This window comes from Zosterops lateralis (assembly GCF_965231275.1).
Source record: "Zosterops lateralis genome assembly, chromosome: 1".
In the NCBI taxonomy this organism is placed as follows: Eukaryota; Metazoa; Chordata; class Aves; order Passeriformes; family Zosteropidae; genus Zosterops; species Zosterops lateralis.
In genome coordinates this window covers 67244843-67265473 of record NC_139762.1, presented here as the reverse complement: position 1 = coordinate 67265473, position 20631 = coordinate 67244843, and the positions used below count along the sequence as shown (strand labels likewise).

Below are 20631 nucleotides of genomic sequence, written 5' to 3'. Positions count from 1 at the left end.
TCCTTCTGGCCCTTTGCTCCAGTGCTACAACAGCCATGCCTAATGCCAGTAGGTTCTTAAAGTGACTCCGTGATTGTGATCAAGCTGGAAAAACCCATTCTTGCCTTTTTTAAACCAGCCTCACAGTTCAAGCTGATAACTGGTCCCTCAGCTTCTTTACTTCTCACTTTCCTTACCCATAACCCATATTAACACTTCCATACACACAGGTGGTTTCAGTAAGTTTTCCCATGAGTAGCAAGAAAAACTGTCTGAATTGGAAAGATGTAAGGAAAAAGTGGTTTGGATTTAGTTCACAGACCCGTGCTAAGAGTATGGAAGAAGTAAAAATAGATTTACGGCTTAATTGTACACTGTACCTCTAGGATTAAATCCTCTAGGTATCACTCCAAAAGCTTCCATCTCAGGAACCTCATTTTCTTCATCATTGGAGTAGTTTGGTGGGATGGCTCTTCTCCCATTCAAAGGAAGCTTATTCTCCTCGCTGGTGCTCATTGTTTCAGATATCCTGTACTAAAAAGTTGTAATAGCATGAAAGAAAGAGTCCAAGGAAAAAAGTAAACATGAGCTAGAATGGCACGTGCAAGATGGGAAAAGCCAAAAGCAATGTGGGGTGCCAGTGAGCTACACATATTTAGACTTACATAAATAAAACCTGAGAGGCAGAAAACATCAGTCTAATGATAAGTATAGCTCTCTAAGGATTGGAAGGCATTTTTGTTCATCAAAACACATGAATAAGAGAAGAAGGAGGGGGTGGGAGAACGAGAGGGAAGTCTAACACAGAAGTATTTTCCTAGGAGAAGCAGGGCACTAAAAACATTAGGAAGTTTCAGGTAAAAGAACTGGAAAATCTTTTGGTCTCTCATCCTCCATAAAAGCATTATTGAATCCAAAATAGCAAATTATATTTTCAGAAAGTGCATCACACACTACCTCTTCCTAATAAAAATGACATTATAAGTCATACTGCAATCAAGCCAAATATTACAGCCTACAACAGTCTGTGGATGATAAGTGGAGAATTGTATTTTTGTCTCTATGCACACAAACACCCAATATCTACAGGGCTAACTCTTGCACCCAGACAATCCACTTTTGAGAAAAAAAGGGGAAGGGGGGTAAAGGAGAAAAAAAGGGAAAGAAAAAAGCACTTATCCACTTATTTCTCTCCCACTAATGTCCTTAAGGGAAATTTTAGATGTAGGCTGATCAGAGACTTCTTTTTGAGCTACTCAAAACTGCTTTCACATCTATTTCAGTGTAAGCATGCAGCGATGAAAAAGCCATGCAACCCTTCTAAGAAAATATTAATGACTGAGAAGAAAACTTCTTCCCAAACTCCCTGAAAACAGCAATTTAAAATGTAGCAATTATTTAATAAAAGTAAGCTCTAAAAGGAAGTTTTTTAGTTATCAATGGTACCTTCTTTTCAGATAGTCTTTTTTTTCTTCTCCCTTGCAGAATTTCTGCAGTGCAACAGAAGCAGGGAAAAAAGTCAGGGGCTTTTAAGTAACCTCTGTATACCCTCCTCCTTCCTGTTGCAATGGACAATGCTGAAAGGGTTGCCAAGTCCTCCCCACGCCACCTTGGAGGATCTGCCACCACAGCTGGCATCTTTTCTTCCTCCCTCCCCTCTCTGCCTTTCTTACCCCAATTCTGCTCACCAGGAACATTTTGGGGTGTTTGTGCTAAGGAAACAACTTGGGCATTGAAGTTGCAGTTCTTTTTGAGACAAAAGTAGGAGTGCCTATGGCTCAAGAGCAAATGAAATGAGAGACTGGAGGGGATTTTCTGAGGCACATAGTCCAAGAAGCCATGCTTACCATGTTGCCAGTCTTTGATGGTGTCTCTGCCTCAGGGAGCCTGTGATGCAGCTGCAGGTGCTCGTTTTCAAGAGTCCTCCCAGGCAGACACAGTGATGGTTCCCTTGCTTGGTCCTCACAGCAGTCCTTTCAGAGGACTGCAGGACACATAAACACAGAGAGTTCATTGGCAGCCCAGATTTTTCTAGAGACCTTGTGCTGTCCAGGACAATGAAGGTGTTTTGCACCACACAGCTATATTTGGGTCAAATGACCTTCAGCTCTTGCCCATGATAAAATGTGCATCACCTGACAGGTCTGTGGCTGCACCTTGTGGGACCTTTTTAGCTTCATGTCAACTTTCTTTCTTACTTTCTTCAGTTTCTTCAAGCTCCAAGGTAACTGGAGACTGTGACACCTCCTCAGACATAACTCCACAGACCAGTGGAGCTACATGGAGTAAAAGCAATGGACAGGGAAGAATTCAGGCTTATGTTCTGCCAGCTGTTTGGCAGCAGAGGTAGAAATCACCTACTGAGAACATGCATGGGCAGTGGAGAGCCCCTCTTACACACATGGCACCCACCAAGGGCATGCACTTGCCTCTGCTGCAGGGCATTTGAAGGAACAAGGAGATACAGTGAATACAACTCTACTGACTTTCATCCAGCCCCATAGTACCAGAGAGGCTTCAAACCTCCACTGGCTAAACACCACTGAAATCAAGCCAGGGGTCAGAAAAAAAGAGAACTGGATCACATATCTGTAATGGGAAGTAGCAAGTAAATCATCTGAAAACAGGACCTCTATCCTACCTCCCTGGGGATTTCCCAGCCAAAGCAAGGTAGTTCCACAGAGGTCAGGACACATGCAGAGTGTGAGTCAGAAATACAAGCTGGGCGCCTGGGAGCAGCATGGCATGGTAGGTGGGATAAGGAGCTTGCTAGGGCTGATTGCCAAGGCACACCATGGGGCTGCAGCAGTTTTGGGAGCAGCCTGCAGCAGCCTGCACACGAGTGTTGCACTATGCTTTCTCACAGCTGAAGGGTATGAGAAGACTGCTGAACACTGTTTTTGCTTGTAGCACAGAAAACCACCTGGCTGGAGGACTCCCCTTCCCCTGTCCTGCTCTCCCAGGAGTGCAGGACCCTGAGGGGACAGATCTGATCCCATCACACACATCCTGAGCTGCAATTGCCATTGACTCACTTTTACACAGATGGGCCCTGTGGTAACCATCTGGAGGGCAAGCAGCACCCCTGGCACGCAGGAACACAATGAGCTTTCTGGGGGAGGAGGCTGGTTGCCAATTTTCTTTTTTTTTTCCTCTTTTTTTTTCTTTTTTTTTTCCCCCCTCACATCCACATTTCTGTGTGGCGTGTTGTGCTTTGTGCCTCTCTCTCCCACTTCCAGCCAGCACTTCAGTTCCCAAAATTGCAGCTGCTGCGGCGATGTTACAAAAACTGATATAAATATTGCCTCGGTGCCATGCATGCTGGAGGCCTGCAACGCAAATAAGAAACACCGTCTCCCAAGGAAGTCATGTGCTTCCCCAAGTGGCTGCGGTGCTGTCAGAGCCAGGAGGAAAACTTTCCGTCAGAGCGAGGACGAGAGCGAGCGGATGCAGCGGAACAGATCCCGCTCCAGCCATGGTGCCTGAGCAGGCAGTGGTTGCAGATTCTCCCCACGCCCAGGCACCTCACCCTGGGGCTTTCAGCAGAAGCCACCAACCGTGCAGAAAGTGGGGAGGTCAAAATTTTTGGTGGCAGCGGCAGGAGTGGGACTTTGCATCCAGGGAGAGTAATGTTTTGCAGGCTGTGATTTATTTATTTGGTGGGGAGAGATGCAAATTCATGCTTATGACAGCTCCAGATGGCAGGTATTTTCTCATTACCTTGACTTCTTAGCATTTGCTATCCCTTGCCTATTAGACTGCACTGGCCTTAATTTAACTTCCGTGGTTCCAAACTACTGACGTCAGGGCTGATGCAGGAGAGGGTACGGAAAAAACAAAACCCTGATTTTCCTGTAGGGCGTTATGTTTAATGAATGATGCACTGGGATGACCGGTGGAAGAGTGCTCTCTTCTGCACAGCACCCTGTGGGGAACTGCGAGCCCATATCCATTTCTCAGAGCAGCCTTCAGATGCTCGTGGCCTTTGCCAAAGACCTTTGCAGTCACAGGCACCCTTCCCACAGCAATAGACTTTGGATGATGGACAGCCCTTCCTCCCTAACCCCATAGAAAAGCCCTTAAATGGCTGCAAAGCTTGCACCCTAAAGGGTTATCTAAAATGTACTTTCCTGTTGTTGCCAGAGCCAGGGTTGCTCTGTTCCAAGTCCTCCCATGCCAGACAAGAGTTTGTGGGGGAAAAAACACACAAGTCAGTAAAGCTTTACAGCCAGAGGAGAGGGTGTGCCAAGATCTGTCACAGACAAACTGATCAACCAGGTGCTCACATAAATGGGTTGCTGTGCTGTGTGCCAATGACTAGATGGGAGGGATGTTTTGCCTGCTGTAGCTACACCAAGCACTCCTCGGGAGCAGCTGAGCATTGTAAAGCTTTCCAACAGGGTGGTTTTGTTTCTTCTTCTTTTTTTAAAATATCACTCCTGTGCCATTTGCATCATAGATGGATGTATGGATGCACTGGAATATTGTGCTACAGCATATGCACAAAAGTACCTGCCAGGACATCAGCCTCAAGAAACCATACTGTCTCAGCTCTGGCCTTCTATACGTAATAACACCACCGTGCCTCTCTCTTGTTGTCTCACAGCTTTGCTTGGGAACCTGCACTCTTTCTTAGATGATCAAGTCTTGTCTTCCCCCTTCCTCTGCATCATTACTTGTCTCCCAGGAATTCATGTTCTTCTTCCTGTGATGCTCTGCCTCACCAAGGCTGCAGGCTGAGTAGAGCAGATCCTAGAAGAAAAGAACCAAACTAATAAAAATGTTATTTTTAAACAGAAGGAAATGTCAGAAATCTTCATTTGGTGTTTCTGTTTGCATATTTTGCTTTGGATTTTTTTTTTTTTAAACAAAGCCAGTTAATACATCTGTCTGTGTGTAACAGCAGCTCTGGTTATCACACACAGAGGAATATATTTGAAGTTAATGCTGAAAACTCAGAAGGCCCAGCTCTGAAATGTGGTATGTGTACACATGCCTGTATGTGTGAAAGAGGGGCAGAGGCAGAGAGATATAAAATGGCAGCTCTTCAGATGGTAGAACATTTGGAAAGGGATATAGGGCCAGTGTTCAAAAGATATTGTTGTAAATGTTTCTGTTGCAGGAAGAAAAATACCATAGATGTATATATTCATACACATATTCTGCCAGGAAAACACAGCTTAGGAAATTTTACTCTTCTCTGGAAAATTGTTGTTCCAAACTGAAAGCCTAAATTCAAACTGTAGATCTTTACAAGCATCTACATCTGTGCTGGCCATCTTAGGCTCCCTTTATCCTCCGCACAGATCTAGTCTAGGCAGTGATTCATCTCCTCCTACAGCAGACATGTAAATAGGTCAGATGAATCATGGCCTAAAAGTGCCTGCTCCCTGTATTGACTGCAAAGGGAGCATGGGGTGATGGGTTTTGCCATATGTGTCTCCACTGCTGATGTCTGCAGTGAGAGGAGATATATCCTAGGCTAGGTACAGAAACAGAAAAATATTTTATTTTGGTTTTGAGGCCTGACTTTCAAGTGCTAAATTATCCTTTACTTTTATGGAAATACTGCTGTAAGTCACTATCAGTGATACACAGGTTTTTTTCTATCAGAATATGTGTCTGCCACTGCCAATTATATAAAATGTATTTTTTACAGTAAGTGTCAGATTATAGTTAAGTACATACAAGCTCAGGAAAACACATGCATCTTCTTATACTCATTTGTGAAGCTGTTCTGTTTCTTCAGACAGAAATATAACCATACCATGTAGTAACTGCAGCAAAATGTAATAATAATAATAATGACAATAATGACAATTATGACAATTATGAACATAGAATCCAGGTTCCCACTCCTATTCTTACATCTGAATCCAAAGAATTCTCTTGGCTGGATAGCAGGAACTACCCTAGTTTCTTACAGGAAGAGTAAGAGAGGAGCCAAGCAAGGCCAGAGGGGTCTGTCATAAGGGGCAATATTCACAGTCTAAAGCTAAATTTACTGGTTTACGTTTTGCTGGAGTTGAGGCCTTGAAAGACGGAAGAACATCTCTCAAAAATGGGATTAGACAACTTCTCTCCTGGCCAGCAGACCCAGAAGCTGGTAGGGACACAAAGACTGTGAACCGCAGATATTTATTTCAACCCCAATAGAAAAGGTCAAGCAAATCCATAACTATCTAGAGACTTTAAGCAGAAAAGGCCATTTTAGATAAAACATTTGTCTGAATAAATTTCACCACAGGTGCCATATGCCTGAGCCATGGAAAATTTCCTCTCTGAAGCAATTGTTTCAGTCTTCTTAAGCCCACCTACCCAAATAAGTCCTCGGCTTGGGGATCAAACCTACTTAGTCTGTCAGGCAATGAAACAGAGAAAAGAGATAGTAACTTGAAGAGCAGGGGAAACACGGGAACAGAGTATGATTCCCATTCATAGACTATTTCCAGATATCTACTCCCTTTTGAACAACCACTATAACAACAGACAGGCAGAACAAGCAATATATTCAGTCTGGTAAGACTTTGTCTATCATTCTTGCTATATACTGACAGAACTGATTGAATTTTTCCGAATGCATCAGTCTCCTTGTAGTGATTCCAATTGAAAATGACAATTGACTATGGTAATATAGTTAGTAAGAAGTTACCAAAACATGCTTAGCTTTGATTTGCAAATTTTTGCTTTTAAGTTTAAAGCCAGGCTGCAGTCCTCAGGTAGCGGGATGTCCGTGGCAGAACAGGCTTGAAGGTAACATTAAGGTTCCTACAAAAACCCAGCTTGACTTTAAGTAGTTGCAGCTTAGTTCTGCACTCCGGCTGGCTGCTGCAGAGCTGCAACCCTCAGCTCCAGAGGGGCTCAGTTATCATGTACAGCATCAGATAAAAAATGATGGTGCTGTGCCCAAACTACCATGGCTCCTGGACAGTATGGAATCATCTTGGATACATGTCCTGGATTTGTGAGATAAGAATGTATTCTATTTGCCATCTGTTGGAGGTGGGGGGCAGTTATCTTATCTCTTCCAAGAACAATGTCTCCCTCCGGGGAGATGTCTCCTGCTAATGGGCCATTAAGTGACTCACTGCATGACTGATAAGGTACATCATCCCATTGTGAGATGCTCCACCCAGAAGGAGGAACCAAGCATTCCTACCTGCATAAAATAAGCTTAGTCTAAGCCATCGGCCCCAGTTTTTCTTCACTAGATTCCCAGAGGAGCAGCCATCTTCGCTGGATTCCCAGAGAAGCAGCTTCTTCCCTGCTGGATTCCCAGAGGAAGACCAAGCCCATCTACTCTATCACCAGACCTTCACAGAGAACTATACCCTTCTACAGGATCTCTGCTTCAGCAGCATTTCATCTGCCACTGCAGGAGGCACAGCCACCATCCAACTGGACTTTTACCAACACCCTGACTCCTCAGGGTGTCAGGTTTTCTGACTGTATCAGTAGTTTTGTTTGTACTAAATACATTTGTTGTTCTTTTTTTTCTATTTTAGTTTTTTCTAGTAAATAACTATTATTCCCATTCCCATACCTTTGCCTAAGAGCTGTTTTTTTTTATTTTGAAATTGTGGCAATTCGGAGGGAGGGAGTTTACCTTTCCCACTTCACAGGAGGCTTTTGCCTTCCTTTACAGACTCCTGTCTTTTCAAACTAAGACAGATCTTGGCGCCCAACGTGGGGCTCGAGGGCATTGAAAGGAAAAAGGGAATAATAGTTCTTAAGTAATCTAATTGTGTGTACTGATATAGAAACATCTTTGAGTGTCACCATGTGGTCTAGCTTACCTTGGTTTGGGTGGCACGTGATCGTGGCTGTATTTCTCCCATTTGCAGGCCCTTATCTAGATATGAGTCCTATAACTAAGGCTACTGTGGCTGTTATCCAGTTTGGCTTATGGGTCAATAAAGTGAGGAATTCATGGATCTTTAACTTCCTCTGGAAGGCAGGTACATGGATTCAGAGCTATCATACACTAACTGTGTGTTTTTGGGGTTACCTTAATAATGGTACCTATTGTGAAGAAATGACACCAGGGGAGATTTTCTCCCAACCTTTTAACCATCTTTTTGGGTCTGCTCCACCAGTTTTTGAAGGGTTAAGATCCACTCTGAATGCTAATGATGTCATACAATGGGTGGTGTTGTTGATATGCCTGTTATATTTAGCACTCAGAGATAAGGAAAGATTAACATGGAGAACTACCCTGACACCTGCCCCAGAGACTAAAGATGCTGCTGTTCCAGAGCCTGACCCTGCCCCACAGTCTGTCTCAGAAATGAACCACCCAGATTGGGTGGGGGTTCTGGTTAAGGAGATACGTGAGAGGAGTCAGATGCTAAAGGAGTGCATTTCCCCAGCTATTGAGAAACCCTCACTTTGCCTTCAAGAGGGACAGCCAAATAGTACAGCAGTAGAACCCACAGGTGTTACAACTGTCCAGGGTCCAGCCGAACCACAAAGGCAGTCACAGCCAGCAGCAGTTGCCCCGGTAGAAACAAGGAAGTCTAAGATGAAAGCTGAGCACCCAGATAAGGATAGGAATGGAGGAACCTCACAACCCACAGGGGAGCCAGAGGTTGCAATCATCACCGAGTCCCTGAGGTACGAAAGTCTCCGTAACCTGCACAAAGACATTGTGCGACAGGGACGTGAGGCTTATACTACCTGGTTACTCCGGGTCTGGGATCTTATGGGTACAGGCGTGCAGCTGGATGGTGGTGAGGCAAGGAACTTGGGACCCTTGACCCAGGACTCAGGTATGAATCAGATTTTTGTAAGGGAGCCAGGGTCTCTTTCTCTCTGGGAGCGGCTTTTAATGAGTGTCAGAGAGAGGTTTGTCCACAGGGAAAGAATGCAAGAGCACCACCATAAGATGTGCTGGAAGACCCTTGAGGAAGGGATCCAACAGCTGAGGGAAGTAGCAATATTGGAGGTACTCTTCAGGAGGGATGGACAGCATGACAATGACCCCAACAAAGTCAGGTGCACAGGGCAAATGCTGTGGAGCCTAGCAAACCTTGGGCCATCTCAATACACCACTTTTATTGCAACAATTGATGCAGATACTAACCAAGAGACCGTGGGTTCTGTTGCCAACAAGCTGAAGAATTATGAGAGCATGATCAATGGCCCAATGCAGGCTCATATCTCAGCTGTGATTAAGGAGTTCAAAGAGGAGATGAGGGAGATGAGGGAGGAGATGAAGAAAGTTAATGCAGCCCCTGTGCGAGTTACAGGCCCCAAATTCAGTGCCCAACATTCCCCAGCTAGAGACAGAGGGTACACCCCAAGGGCCAATTTGTGGTTCTTCCTGCGTGACCATGGGGAAGACATGGGTAGGTGGGATGGGAAACCCACTTCTGTCCTGGCAGCACGGGTGCGTCAGCTCAAAGAGGGAAACTCTAACCGAGGAACTTCCACCAAGGTGAAGGTAGCCTCAACCTCCCATGACCGAGCTGCCGGGTATGATGTGTCAGATCCCCTTGAAGAAACCTCTAGTATGTATGCCCAGGAAGGGAATAATAACCAGTGTTAGAGGTGCCCTGTCTCTAGCCAGGGAGAGGCACGGGAAAACCGGATCTTCTGGACAGTGTGGATCCGATGGCCTGGCACATCAGAGCCACAAAAATATGATGCTTTAGTTGATACTAGTGCGCAGTGTACTTTAATACCATCAGGACAGGTGGGGGCAGAGGCTGTTTCCATTGCTGGTGTGACAGGGGGATCTCAGCAACTGACCCTGGTGGAGGCCGAGGTGAGCCTGACCGGGAAGGAGTGAAAGAAACATTCTATTGTGACCGGCCCAGACGCTCCATGTATTCTAGGCATAGACTTTCTCCAGAACGGCTATTACAAAGACCCAAAGGGACTCAGGTGGGCTTTTGGAATAGCTGCTGTAGAGGCAGAGAACATTAAGCAGTTGAACACCTTGCCTAGATTATCAGAGAACCCGTCTGCAGTAGGACTCCTGAGGGTGGAAGAGCAACGTGTGCCAATTGCGACCTCGACAGTGCACCGCCGGCAATATCGGACAGATCGAGATGCTGTGATCCCCATCCACCGGATGATTCGTGAGCTGGAAAGCCAAGGGGTGGTCAGCAAAACTCACTCACCCTTCAACAGCCCCATCTGGCCTGTGCGCAAATCCGACAAAGAATGGAGATTGACTGTGGACTACCGTGGCTTGAATGAAGTGACTCCACCGCTGAGCGCTGCCGTGCCGGACATGCTAGAACTCCAGTACGAGCTGGAGTCCAAAGCAGCAAAGTGGTATGCCACTATTAACATTGCTAACGCGTTTTTCTCCATTCCTCTGGCAGCAGAATGCAGGCCTCAGTTTGCTTTCACGTGGAGAGGTGTGCAGTACACCTGGAACCGACTGCCCCAGGGGTGGAAACACAGCCCCACCATCTGCCATGGACTGATCCAGACTGCACTGGAAAAGGGTGAGGCTCCAGAACACCTGCAATACATCGATGACATCATTGTGTGGGGGAGCACAGTGGCAGAGGTGTTTGAGAAAGAAGAAAAAATCATCCAGATTCTCCTGAAAGCCGGTTTCGCCATTAAGAAGAGCAAAGTCAAAAGACCTGCCCAAGAGATCCAGTTCCTTGGAGTGAAATGGCAAGATGGACGCCGCCAGATTCCCACTGAAGTCATCAACAAGATCACGGCGATGTCTCCACCGACCAGCAAAAAAGAAACACAAGCTTTCCTGGGTGCCATAGGATTTTGGAGAATGCACATTCCCGAGTATAGCCAGATTGTGAGCCCTCTCTACCTGGTTACCCGCAAGAAGAACGATTTCCACTGGGGCCCTGAACAGCAGCAAGCCTTCACCCAGATCAAGCAGGAGATTGCTCATGCGGTAGCCCTTGGCCCAGTCAGGACGGGACCAGAGGTGAAGAACGTGCTCTACTCTGCAGCCGGGAACAATGGCTTGTCCTGGAGCCTTTGGCAGAAGGTGCCTGGTGAGACTCGAGGCCGACCCTTGGGATTCTAGAGCCAAGGTTACAGAAGGTCCAAAGCCAACTACACCCCAACAGAGAAAGAAATCTTGGCTGCCTATGAAGGAGTTCAAGCCGCCTCGGAGGTGATTGGCACGGAAGCACAACTCCTCCTGGCACCCCGACTCCCGGTGCTGGGCTGGATGTTCAAAAGAAAGGTTCCCACTACCCACCATGCCACTGATGCTACATGGAGCAAATGGATTGCCCTTATCACCCAGCGTGCCCGTATTAGAAATCCGAATCGCCCTGAGATTTTGGAAATAATTACGAACTGGCCGGAAGGTGAAAACTTCGGTCTCACTGATGATGAGGAACAAGAACAAGTGACAAGGGCTGAAGAAGCGCCACCATATAACCAACTACCAGCAGAGGAAACATGCTACGCTCTTTTCACTGACGGTTCTTGTCGCATCGTAGGGATAAACCGAAAGTGAAAAGCAGCCGTATGGAGCTCCACACAACAGGTTGCACAGGCTACCAAAGGAGAAGGTAGATCGAGCCAACTCGCTAAGCTCAAGGCTGTTCAGCTGGCCCTGGACATTGCTGAAAGAGAGAAGTGGCCAAGGCTCTACCTTTACACCAATTCGTGGATGGTAGCCAATGCTCTGTGGGGGTGGCTGGGAAGGTGGAGAAAGGCCAACTGGCAGCGCAGAGGAAAACCCATCTGGGCTGCTGATATATGGAAAGACATTGCCTCTCGAGTGGAGAAACTAACAGTGAAAGTCCGTCATGTAGATGCCCATGTCCCCAAAAGTCGGGATGATGAAGAGCACCGAAACAACGAGCAAGTAGATCAGGCAGCAAAAATAGAGGTGTCAAAGATAGACCTAGATTGGCACCATAAGAGGAAGTTGTTCCTGGCTCGATGGGCCCATGATGCGTCAGGTCATCAGGGCAGAGATGCCACCTACAAGTGGGCACGAGACCGAGGGGTGGACCTAACCATAGACAGCATTTCTCAGGTTATCCATGACTGTGAGACGTGTGCTGCCATCAAACAGGCCAAGCGGGTGAAGCCCCTATGGTATGGTGGACGGTGGTCCAAGTACAAGTATGGAGAGGCCTGGCAGATAGACTACATCACACTGCCCCAGACACGCCAAGGCAAGCGCTACGTGCTGACCATGGTGGAAGCCACCACTGGATGGCTAGAGACCTACCCTGTGCCTCATGCCACCGCCCGGAACACCATCTTAGGCCTGGAAAAGCAAGTCCTGTGGAGACATAGCACCCCTGAGAGAATAGAGTCGGACAACGGAACCCATTTCAAGAACGGCCTTACCAACACCTGGGCCAGAGAACATGGTATCGAATGGATATATCATATTCCCTATCATGCTCCAGCTGCCGGCAAAGTTGAACGGTGCAACAGACTCCTTAAGACCACCCTGAAGGCACTTGGTGGTGGAACTTTTAGAAACTGGAAAATGAACCTGGCAAAAGCAACCTGGATGGTCAACACCCAAGGGTCCATCAATCGAGCTGGTCCTGCCCAGTCTGAACCCGTGCACACAGTAGATGGAGATAAAGTCCCTGTGGTACATATGAAAGGTATTTTAGGAAAAACTGTTTGGATTAATCCCACCTCAGGCAAAGACAAACCCATCCGTGGGATTGTTTTTGCTCAAAGACCTGGTTATACTTGGTGGGTAATGCAGAAAGATGGAGAAACCCGTTGTGTACCACAAGGAAACCTAGTCTTAAGTGAGAAATGGGTGTAAGATTTCATTGTGATGCAGATGGAAATAGAATAAGGGGTGGATAATGTCCTGGATTTGTGAGATAAGAATGTATTCTATTTGCCATCTGTTGGAGGTGGGGGGCAGTTATCTTATCTCTTCCAAGAACAATGTCTCCCTCCGGGGAGATGTCTCCTGCTAATGGGCCATTAAGTGACTCACTGCATGACTGATAAGGTACATCATCCCATTGTGAGATGCTCCACCCAGAAGGAGGAACCAAGCATTCCTACCTGCATAAAATAAGCTTAGTCTAAGCCATCGGCCCCAGTTTTTCTTCACTAGATTCCCAGAGGAGCAGCCATCTTCGCTGGATTCCCAGAGAAGCAGCTTCTTCCCTGCTGGATTCCCAGAGGAAGACCAAGCCCATCTACTCTATCACCAGACCTTCACAGAGAACTATACCCTTCTACAGGATCTCTGCTTCAGCAGCATTTCATCTGCCACTGCAGGAGGCACAGCCACCATCCAACTGGACTTTTACCAACACCCTGACTCCTCAGGGTGTCAGGTTTTCTGACTGTATCAGTAGTTTTGTTTGTACTAAATACATTTGTTGTTCTTTTTTTTCTATTTTAGTTTTTTCTAGTAAATAACTATTATTCCCATTCCCATACCTTTGCCTAAGAGCTGTTTTTTTTTATTTTGAAATTGTGGTAATTCAGAGGGAGGGAGGGAGTTTACCTTTCCCACTTCACAGGAGGCTTTTGCCTTCCTTTACAGACTCCTGTCTTTTCAAACTAAGACAATACATCAAAGGCAGAACCAAGAACCCAAGGAAAACCCAAACCACCTACAAGCAAAAGTAAAGGGTCTGTGCCCTGCATTTCTGAAGCACTTGCAGCAAAGGCCTGGTACGAGACACTTGAGATGTCCCTACCTGAATCCAGCTGGACTGTGCAGGGTTTAGTAGGTCCAGGTCTACTTTATGCACAGATGAATATCCTTGTTTTACTGCTCAGCTGAGAAGCATGTTCATGGAACATTGCATCTCAGCCAAGAAGCTAGACCAGACCACAGCTCTTTTCTGTATCCAGGGGGTGGTATTACACAACCCAGGCAATCACGACATGCTTAGTTAACAGTTGCTTCTAATTAATTTAGTAGCATATGTGGACACGCAATATTTCAATCTTAATGCCTCAAATCATTTCAACATTACTGACACACAATGGTTCAAGTATGCTCAATTACAAGATTTCTGGAATTAAAATCTCCTAAATTTCATTAAAAGCTAAAACTTCCTGTTCCAGTTCAGAACAAAAATACATTTTAAAATGCCTGAATGTCTTGTAGAACAGCTTTTCTTCTTAATACAAACACAGATGTAGCGTGTAGGCCCATACACAACAAAATACTTAAGCACATCTTAACTTCTGTCATGTAGTTCCATCTTCAGGCATGTGCCTAAATCCTGTAATGGGCTCAACTCAACCAAACCAAGGCTGTTTGTAATATCTGTTTGTACATCAACAGTGTTGACGCGCAACATGAAGTTGCAGTTCAACATGTTTCTACTGCAATTGCTTCTTGACCATTTCAAAGACAGTTGCCAGAGAGGTTGTTGATTCAATTTTCAGCCCCAAGACTGACCTTATCCCTGTGCAAATGAGTTGAGTAATTGTTTATTCAAGGAAATGTACAATCTTTCAAGAAATGGGTTCAAATGTGGATTGTAAAACATTGCAACTGGTTGGTTTGTTAATGGCAGATGTTCTGAAGGGAAAAGGGAAATCAAAAGGATTAATCATTCTCCAGATGAAGTTCAACAGCAATTCAAACTTCATTTCATAATCACAGATGTATGCCAAATAAACCCATTTAGCACAAGCTGCAGGCTTTGATTTTTGTGAAGTCTGCAAGTTCTTTCCTTTGCTATTCCTTTGCTATTCCCACTATAACCTTTGGAGTGTGGCTAAAAATAATAAATAAATAAAAAAGTTAGAAGAAATTATTGCCTTCTAAATGCTCCATATACCTGTCTCTTTCTACAGTGTTGTGCTGCATCCACAAAATTACTGTCAATGTGCACAGTGGAATACAAATACTTTTCCCTTTGGGCTTGTAGTGAGCTCATGGTTGGAATAAAGATGAAAGTCAGACCAGCTGAGAGTACATCAGGAGTGCAACTCCAGCATGCACCCACAACAAGGTCCCTGGCCTCTCAGCTGAAGTGAAAACCCTATCTTACAAAGAATGGGCAGGCACAGTATTTCTCTTACATGGCCAGAAGCTCTATAAATCCTGTCAGGGCTGAACAAAATCCAAGGTAAAAACCACTGTCAACAGGTGCTCTCTCCATTAGAGGCTTATCCATCCTCTCACAGAATTCCATGTCTGGTGGTGTGCCCCTAAAAGATCAACCCTACAGAATTTTAGTTGTGCTGTTTAGGCTGTGAGCCTGTAAGCAGGCATGTTAGGACAAAATCCTGCAAGCAGATATATTGTCCTTGATCCCTGGTGTTCCTCTGGTCTCTGGCCCATCCCTCTCTCAGCTGTAATCTTCACAAACTTTTGCAGGTACCATAGGAATGGTATGATCTTTTATTCTCTTCCTTTCTGTACACTTTCAAGCCCTTTTCTTCAACAGCCTTTTACTGCTTTTGATTTGCTTTCAAAACATCAGTGGTTGGTTGCTGGGGGAGCGTTTACTGCTTCACTAATAGATTGGAAACTCACCTGGAAAGTGGCAAACAAACCAGGAATTGATCTATCTTTTATATTAAATGATCGTTTTTTTTTCAGAAAGACCCTTGGAATTCCTAATCTTCAGACTTGTAAAATATTATAGGTTGTTCAACTCAAACTAAAAGAAAGGGCTCCCTGGCTGTAGTTGAGTTGTCTTCACTCAAGTGCATTGTTTGCCTGGGATTCCTCCTGAGACCTCGTAGTTCCTGTAACTTACACAAACAATTCCTTGGAGATGTGCATGAAACATGGTATAAAAAGCATGTTAGGAAACTATAAGAAAAGTGGTGAAAAAGTTAGGTTGAAGAAGAAGCCAATAGATTTTCTAGTAAAAGCATAAACATACTACAAAGGCATCCATTGGAATACACAGAGGGAAATAGGTTCTTTTAAAGTCCTGTCCCTTAAAATGGTCCATGTCACCATCTTGCAGTCCGCTTTCCCACCTCTCCCTTGCAAGTCAGACAGATAATCAATTAACAGAAAGAATATCATAACACCATAGGAGTTTCTAGTCAAGGACAATTAGAATCAAGTAACTTGAACAAATGATTTTAGAAAGACCAGTAAGCTGAATTTTTTTGCATTATACCACAATAAATTTTTATCAAGATCACGCATTCACTAAAAGCAAAGTTGATTTTTGGATGGCTGAAGGAAAAAGTTGGGACAAGTAAGCAAATTGGAATGACCTACTTGTTCAACTTTTCCCATTGGTAGAGATGATGTCTTACTAATACTTCTGTACCTGCTGACAGTCAGGTTCTAATGTTGAATCTCTAGCTCACTGACACTACATTTTCTGTTGCATTCAATGGCAAATATATTTTTTGTGCCTGTTACTTGAAAAACCATTAGGACCTCTTTAAGAAGTGTGGCTCAAAATAAAATACTTGATTTGTGGGTTTAAAAATTATGAAAACCCTCAGAATATGTAGAGAGGCCAGTGTTGCAAGTGTTATCTAATGAACACGACTCTAAGGTCATGTTTATTCTCACAAATAACACAGCTTTTCACAAAGACAACAGAAATATGCATGCAAAGCTTCAGCAATAACGCAAATTATGATCTAAACTCACTGTAGCCATGATATCTCTTAGAATGAACTCCTATCAGAACTCCTCATCTTCACAGCTCTGAATGCTGAAAACATTACACCTTTTCAAGACTTTAACCATACCAAAAAAAGAAGTGCCATCTCACTGTAATAATGCTGTCTTAATTATGTACAATACTTAACACTAGTTTTACACCAGATGAGTCATAGTAGAAGCTTGTACTTTACTGTTTGACTAAATCCCACAGCATTCAGAACTCCCTGCAGTGAGTGCTTACCAGCTTGTGCTTAGCTCTTTTCTCAGACCATGTCTGCTGGATCCTTTGGGGAAGATCGGTTTGAAAGGTGCTGCACTAGGATGATCAGATTCTGTGGCTGGAAATAAGGTCTTGGAGTCAGTGAGAGTATGCTGGAGAAATGTCTTGAAAGCTGCTCAGGTGTCTATGCTTCTCCAGTCATGTCCATTTTAATGAACTGGGATTCTAAAAATTATAGAGCTGGGTTTCACTCCTTTCATTTTTAAAATCAGTTTATCTTCTGAGTAGAAAGGTGCTCATTTTTTGTCATCTTGTGTTGTTTTTTGTAACAATTAAGATGATGCCAAACAACTAATTGAAATGCAGTTATTTATGGAATCCCTCTTCACTTGTCTTACACCATCTACTCTTTTACTGCTAAAAATAATCCCACAGAAGCAGATACCTATCATTCTATGAAAAAAATTTACCACTGCAGTTTTCAAGCAGATAGCATGGTCTGCTGGGCACTTCTTCATTTGTGCAGATTTTTTTTTCCTTCCTGTGTTTTGGGGCTTGATGAGATCAGTGAAATTTCCTGGTAAGCACAGGATCTTTTCCCAGGTTCTTCTAAATGCTGATGCCTTGGAGAATACTGGCTATTCTCAAGTCAGTTGTTACTTTGACAGTTCAGCTTTCTTCCTCTAAAATATGTGAATAATACCCCTTTTGAGCCTTCATAAATGGTGCTGGAAACTTCAAAGGAAAAACACTCTTAGATAATTTTCTTAAAAAACAGTTAAAGAGCAGATGGACTTGTAGCTGAGTATACTGCACACTTCATTCACAGTCAGCAGGAGAGGTAGGTTCCAGCCTCTTTGAATCTCTGTCTGGAAGACTATGTGGGAAATTTAATGTCAGACATGGTGAAAAATTGGTCCCATCTGCCTCCCCTCCTTCACCCAACAGATACACAGGGTGCCTAAGTACCTGACTATCACAGATCACTGGGATCACTGCTGAAGCCTCTCTCTATGCAAATGACAAATATTCTACTCATTAAACACCCCTGTAATGAATGCCCTTGCATGGCAGCTTCCAAGAAACTTTTGATTAATTGAAAGAAGCAAAACACTTCATGTTGAACTAACAGCTGGTTATGGTATTTACAAGTATCAGCTGATAGTCTAAAGACATTCACTTCACCAGGAAGCTTTCACTCCTACACATTATTTAAATAGAAGTTGCTTTTTGCAAACTTGGTACCTCTAAACTCAAGTCTATTACATTTGGCTAGTAGGGTCCTTCTAGTAAATAGTCAGTGTTTTTTCAAAGTCTTACCAAAAACTTTGCCCAGAAGAAACCCCTAGGAGTGGTGTGCATGCCACACTATTGTGTGATGCAATAGGATGCATTCAAGTGAAAGGACAAGCAAATCTTTCTCCTAAGGAATATATTTCATTTCCATTTTAGCCAGGAATACACTAAATAATGCATCATGCCTCAGCTACTCAAAAGGTCACCTTTTGGTCTACGAGCAGCTGCAGCAGCTGTGTTCCTTTGAGACCTTCCTCTGAGCACAGAACAAAGTGTGAGAGCTGACAACAAGCTTGGGGGATGCAGGTATGGGACAGGCTTCTGGAGGCCTCCCAGCAGCAACAGTTGAGAACCACTGCCAAATTTTCTCTCTCTCATCTTCAATCTCAAATAACCTCCTTCCTTTCCCTCCCTCTCTAAGTAAATTAGTCATATGCAAAATATGAGAAAATTAACAGCCAACTCAGATTTTGACACCATGCAGAGACAAGTATCCATGGAGATTAGGGACCTCCTGTTCATCACTGATTTCCCATCACATTTGACAGGAAGGTACAACAAACAGAATAAACCAGTCCCCAGAAAGGCATTCTGTGAAGCCGAGTTCAGCTTAGAGGCTATCAAGTCCATTATTCCCAATCTATAATGCAGCAAGCCAATTCCCAAGCTATAATGCAGGCAAGACCCACAGCTGCTTTAGATATATCCCTCATATTTGAGGCTTTTATCCTGTAAATCTGAGTGAAAGAAATTGATGGCTTCTCACATGTTATCTCATTATCAGGAAGTCAGATATGAGTTTTGCAGCTGGGAGTCACTTCAGCTTTCTAGACTGGAGTGTTGGTTATAACATACAGACCTTAGTTTGGAGCCAGTGATTTTGAAGGGGAAAGAAAATCAGTGTCCATTATCATCCAGTTCAGAATCTGTCCTTCTAACAGATAGGTCAGTGTAGTATAGAGGAGACATCCTGATCAGACCTGACTTTGACAGAATACGTTGTTCTGGTAGGATTTTTGCAGTTGTATTTTCTGTAGATCTAATCCTGTTCCATTTCCTGAATGCCTAGACCAAAATTGCCTAAAACCAGAATAGTTTTTGTTTCAAATTAAATCAAACACGCAAGGAGAGAAATAACAACTACAGGGGAAACAAACAAGAGTGTAACTCACTTTAAGGGGTATCTTGTATTGATGCATAGCATTCACTTCTAGACTACAGCCAGGGGAACACTTTATTTTTAAAGGTCCCATACACAATAACAGAATCATACCAGACATGCATTTAACCATATGTACCACTCATCTTTCCTTACCCAGAAAAACAACAAGCAAATCTTAAAAAGAGACGGGAAAAAAAGAAAAAAACAATTTGTTTGTCCCAACAAACAAATTAACTAATGCACAAGCACTGTATTTAGTATTAGAATTCCAGTGCTTATGTATTCCTTAGCCCATCCAGATGTGCTTTCATCTCCTCCGCTCACTCACTCATATCAAGATTGCAGCAGACTTCCATGAAAACCCTCTGAGCTCTGGGATTCCTGTCCTTAATCCTGGGTGATGTAGGATTCATTAATGCCAGCTGCTGCTGTTAGCTTTTCCCCACTGCAATGGCTCAGTGTCACCACCAACCAGCACAAAACCCATGCCATGTGGCGAGGCCCTGTGGTTAAGCAGGCTGCCAGCCTTGGAGCCACAGTGGGCACAGCAAGGGGGCAGCCATCAAAAGACAGAAAAGAGAGCAAGGGCCCATAGGGCCCTTCAAATGAGTTGGCAAGAAAATTTTAAAATATGCGCTTTAAAAACAAAAAAAAAAGCGGAGCAACTGAATTCACCATAAACTGCTCTTTCCAAGCTGGAGGTAACAGCTGGAGTTTTCAGCCAGCCTGATCAAACTGAAACCTCCTGCTTGCTCATGTGCCTCTCTGGCACTGGCACATGAACAGCATGTCCTACCAGTCAGGAGAGAGCCCCATATGCTTCTGACAGCAGACATTGTAACCATTTTCCAGCCGTGTTACCATCAGGTATGGGTCATTACTGGAATTCAGTCTGCATCAACAGACGATAGATACAATATATACTGGATCCATCATTCAGTAGATACTTCAAATGGGGCCAGGATATCACTGGTGCCACTTAGATCATCTGGCCAAGCCCAAGTTGCACTGGCCTACATAAAAAAAAGAGTAAAGAAAACAAGTCTGTTATCAGTATGTTTAAATTTGTTTAGTAGGAGCACACACCTCCTTTGCAAAACATCTGGGAATCTGGAAAGTAGAAAAGGCTAAAGACACAGACCAATCAAGCACCATTTATTTAAAATGTGGGATCCCAAAAATAACTTAGGATCCTTTCTAGCTAGAAATCAAGCCAGAAAGCGATAGCAGCCCCCTGGACAAACAACAATCCAGGGTTTAATTCTGCACCTACGAACAACTAAACAAGTGCTCACGCTAACAGCAAGAGAATGGGAACACAAAGCCTTTCCACTCTATGCCTTTTCTTCCAGTGCTCAAAAGCCCTGCGCTTTAGGCTTCCATAAGATGATTTTAGAGTCTTTAATGCAATATGAATTCACCAAAGAGCCT

The 20631-nt window shown here is 44.2% G+C and overlaps 1 protein-coding gene across 1 annotated transcript in view; it reads right to left on the bottom strand.

Moving 5' to 3' along the window:
* The window catches only part of F13A1 (coagulation factor XIII A chain), a 58969-nt gene extending 57443 nt beyond the window's left edge, over positions 1-1526 (bottom strand). The window contains exons 1-2 of the mRNA XM_083857444.1: positions 1426-1526; positions 360-513 (exon numbers count right to left, since the gene is read on the bottom strand). Of these exons, the coding sequence (XP_083713570.1) occupies positions 360-495 (136 nt within the window). The 5' untranslated portion in view covers positions 496-513; positions 1426-1526. The remainder of the gene's footprint in view (positions 1-359; positions 514-1425) is intronic.
* Positions 1527-20631: the final 19105 nt, after the last annotated feature.